Source organism: Arachis ipaensis, unplaced genomic scaffold (genome assembly GCF_000816755.2).
Source record: "Arachis ipaensis cultivar K30076 unplaced genomic scaffold, Araip1.1 Aipa1045, whole genome shotgun sequence".
NCBI classification, from domain to species: domain Eukaryota; kingdom Viridiplantae; phylum Streptophyta; class Magnoliopsida; order Fabales; family Fabaceae; genus Arachis; species Arachis ipaensis.
This window is the reverse complement of record NW_015495950.1, coordinates 1-4,204: the sequence shown is the minus strand read 5'-3', so window position 1 is coordinate 4,204 and position 4,204 is coordinate 1. Positions and strand designations below refer to the sequence as shown.

The 4,204-nt window shown below is 44.6% G+C and overlaps 1 protein-coding gene across 1 annotated transcript; it reads left to right on the top strand.

Moving 5' to 3' along the window:
* Positions 1 to 905: 905 nt before the first annotated feature.
* On the top strand, positions 906 to 1,949 carry LOC107624657 (the record flags this gene model as incomplete). The annotated part of the gene is made up of 3 exons (XM_016327113.1): positions 906 to 976; positions 1,250 to 1,639; positions 1,772 to 1,949. Coding segments are annotated over exons 1-3 (639 nt in total), but the record flags the coding sequence as incomplete, so codon positions are not given.
* Between the last annotated feature and the right edge of the window lie 2,255 nt (positions 1,950 to 4,204).

The window sequence follows — 4,204 nt, the reverse complement described above, 5'->3', positions numbered from 1 at the left end:
GAGCGGTTCGTCCTCGTGAGCCTAAGGGATGAGCCGATTGTGTTTCATTACATACTCTGTGTGTCTTTTTCTTTGATGCTATTAGGTTATCTGCTTGATATTGCATAGCATGCTTATTTGTGAGTGCTGTTTGGGATAATTGAAGCACTAGAATTTTGATATTGAGACTGATCACCTTGATATCGATTGTTTGGTGCAGACAGCAACCCTAATGGCCACTCGCAGACGAGGTCGAGCCCGTTCACGAGAGAGTAGGAATGCGCAACCGGCTGACAACCATGCCGAATTCATGGAGGCCATGGCTAACTTAGCGAATACCATGGAGGCTAATGCTGCTGCGACTCTGCAAGCTGTGCAGAGGTTGGGCCAACCGGCTAGGAATGGCAATGGAAACGGTGAAGGGAATGCTCGTGATAATGCTGAGGAAAACGGCAATAACACGGGAGGTGTTCCGATGACGTTGGCGAATTTTCTCTAGGTTCACCCACCAATCTTTCGAGGATCAACTAATCCTACAGAAGCAGACAACTGGTTCCAGGCTATGGAGTATGCTTTACAGGCGCAGCATGTTCCAAATAATCAATATGTCGAGTTTACCGCTTATCAGCTTGCGGGAGAGGCCCAGCACTGGTGGCAAGCTGAGTGTCACTTGCTACAGCTTCCAGAACACCGATGTTCTGTGGGATATATTTCAGATGGGCTTCTATAAGTAATACTTCCCTGAGTCTGCAAGGGAAGCAAAGGAGATGGAACTGATGCAGCTGAAGCAAGGTTCCCTATCTATGGTGGACTACACAAGCAAGTTTGAGGAACTCTGTAGGTTTTCCAAGGTATGTCAGGGTGCCCCGGAGACTTATAAGAGTTGAAAGTGTATTAAATACCAAAGGGGGTTGAAGGACAACATTATGACTGATGTGGCTCCTATGGAGATCCGTGTCTTCTCCGGCTTGGTGAACAAGGTGAGAGTGGTGGAAGGGTATGCCAAGACGGTAGCTTCGTCCAAGAAAACTCACGGAGGGAGTTCTAGTTGAGGGCGTGGCAAGTATTTTCATCCGAGAGGTCAAAGCTTCAAGAGAGGAGGATATCCGCCTCAAAGGCAAGGAGGCTTTAGAAAGAACAATCAGAGTCAGTTTCAGTATGCTAAGGGGAGAGGAAATCAGAGTAAGAATTCTCCGAATTTGACTTGTGTGCGTTGTGGGTGTTTTCATCCTTATGACTCATGCAAGATTGGTTTAGGTGGTTGCTTCAGTTGTGGGTTGCCTGGCCACATTGCGAGGGATTACACTCGTGGGAGGAACCAGAATGTGGGCCAAAGTCAGCATCAAGGTCGAGTCTTTGCTGTGAATCCCAAGGATGCTTCTAAGGCGGATCCGTTGATGAGAGGTATTTGTTTAATTGGTGATAAGACTATAGTTGCATTGTATGATACTAGAGCATCGTATTCGTTTATTTCGTTTGCTAAGGTTGAGGAACTAGGCTTGAAAGTGTCAGAGTTAGCATTTGATCTGCTTGTACATACTCCGCATCAGATGGTTATGACTAGGTCAGGGTGTAGGCAAGTAGGTTTCAAGCTTGAGGGTAGAGACTTTGTGCATGACTTGATCTGTTTGCCAATGATTGGATTGGAAATGATTTTGGGGTTTGATTGGTTGTCGAAGAATTGGGTTTTGTTGGATTGCTTTGAACGGACAACTCGGTTTATACCGAAAGGAGAAAATGAAGCAGTAGTAGCTGCGGGGTATTACCTGAACTCTATTATGGTGCACTGTAGTGAGGAGGAGTGTCAGGGTTATATCCTGTTGGCTGCTAATGCGTTGGGTGATGCTCAGAACTTGGATCAAATTCCGGTAGTTAGAGACTTTTCGGAGGTATTCCCGGAAGATATCCCGAAATTCCCACCTCAAAGGGAGATTGAGTTTACGATTGAATTGGTGCCGGGAGCTGGACCAGTATCGATTGCGACGTATAGAATGGCTCCGATAGAGTTGGCAGAGTTAAAGACTCAGTTGGAAGAGCTTCTGAAAAAAAGGTTCATTCGACCGAGTGTGTCACCGTGGAGAGCGCCAGTTTTATTGGTAAAGAAGAAGGATGGAGGAATGCAATTGTGTGTGGATTACCGACAGTTGAATAAAGTGACTATGAAGAACAAGTACCCGCTGCCAAGGATAGATGACTTGATGGATCAATTGCAAGGAGTTGGGGTGTTTTCCAAGATCGATTTAAGATCCGGTTACCATCAGATAAGGGTGAAGGAGGATGATATCCCTAAGACTGCGTTTAGGACGTGCTATGGACACTACGAGTTTGCGGTGATGTCCTTTGGGTTAATGAATGCACTTGCTGTTTTCATGGATTACATGAACAGAGTCTTTCGTCCTTTTTTGGAGAAATTCGTGGTGGTTTTCATAGACGACATCTTAGTTTATTCCAAGATAGCAAAGGAGCATGAGGAGCACTTGAGGATTGTGTTGTAAATCTTAAAGGAGCGGAAGTTGTATGCTAAGTTGTCAAAGTGTGAGTTTTGGAAGGAGGAAGTAAAGTTCCTAGGTCACGTGGTGAGTAAAGGAGGGATAGCTGTAGATCCTTCGAAGGTAGAAGCGGTAATGGAATGGGAAAGACCAATGACGGTGACAGAAGTCAGGAGCTTTTTGGGCTTAGCCGGATATTACCGAAGATTCATTGAAAGATTTTCCCGGATAGCTTTTCCGATGACTAAGTTGACAAGGAAGGAGGTGCCTTTTGTGTGGACGTCGGAGTGTGAAGAAATCTTTGAGACTTTGAAACAAAAGTTAACTTCAGCGCCAGTTTTGATCTTGCCGGAACCGCATGAAGCGTTTGAAGTGTATTGTGATGCTTTCTTGAAGGGTTTGGGTTGCGTGTTGATGCAACACCGGAATGTGGTGGCTCACGCATCGCATCAGCTAAGACCGCATGAGGTGAATTACCCAACTCATGACCTGGAATTAGTGGCGATTGTGTTTGCATTGAAGATTTGGAGACACCACTTGTACGGTGTAAAGTTTAGCGTCTTTTCTGATCATAAGAGTCTCAAGTACATCTTTGATCAGAAAGAGCTTAATATGCGCCAGAGAAGGTGGATGGAGTTGCTTAAAGATTATGATTTCGAGTTGAGTTATCACCCTGAAAAGGCGAATGTGGTAGCAGACGCTTTGAGTCGGAAGTCCCTAACAATAGCTTGGATGAGAATCAAAGAGGAGGATTTAGTGGATAAGTTAGTGGATCTTAAGCTGGATATTGGAGAAGTTGCTGGAAGAGCCTGTTTGAATCAATTAGAGATCTCGAGTACATTTAAAGTAGAGATTTAGAAGGCTCAGCAAGATGAGCAGAAGCTTCAGAAATTGTTCCAACCAGTTGGTGATAAGAGGCGTAAGGAATTCACTATGGATGGTTGATAAACCACTATTTCATGGTTTATATTGTGTTTAATTGTGTGGTTTTATCATGATCTTGACCCACTTATTCATTAAAATAGCATGCATTTATATTTCCTTCCTGAAATTATTACATGAGTGAAAACTGCTTCCTAGAGACTTTTAATTATACATTTTACTTCTCCTTTATTCTATTCGATGCCGTGATCTGTGCGTTAAGCGTTTCAGGCTTTATAGGGCAAGAATGAGTTGGAGATTGGAAAGGAAGCTAGCAAAAATGGAAGGAACACAAGAAATTGAGGAGATAACCAGCGAGAAGCGACGCGGCCACATGGACGACGCGACCGCGCGGAGAAGATCAATCATAGTGACGCGGCCACATGGATGATGCGATCACGTGAAATGGAAAAGCACGAGTGACGCGGAGGCGTGGACGACGCGCCCGCGTGGTGAAGCGAAACGCGAATGACGCGTCCGCATGAGCGACGCGATCACGTGGCATGCACGATCTGCATAATTTGCAGAATCGCTGAGGGTGATTTTGGACCCTATTTTGACCCAGTTTTTGGCCCAGAACAGCAGACTAGAGCCAGAGAACATGCAGAAACCAAGAAGAACATTCATTCTACACAGTTTTAGTTTTTAGATCTAGTTTTTACTCCTCCTCTAGGTTTTCTCTCTAGACATTCATAGTTCTTAGCATTTAATTTGCGATTGCTCTTTGCATTGGAACACAGAGAAGAGTTATTACCTCATCAAGACTTCGTCATTCTAGTTCGTTTTCTTTACTTGGTTTACTCTTCCATGTTCTT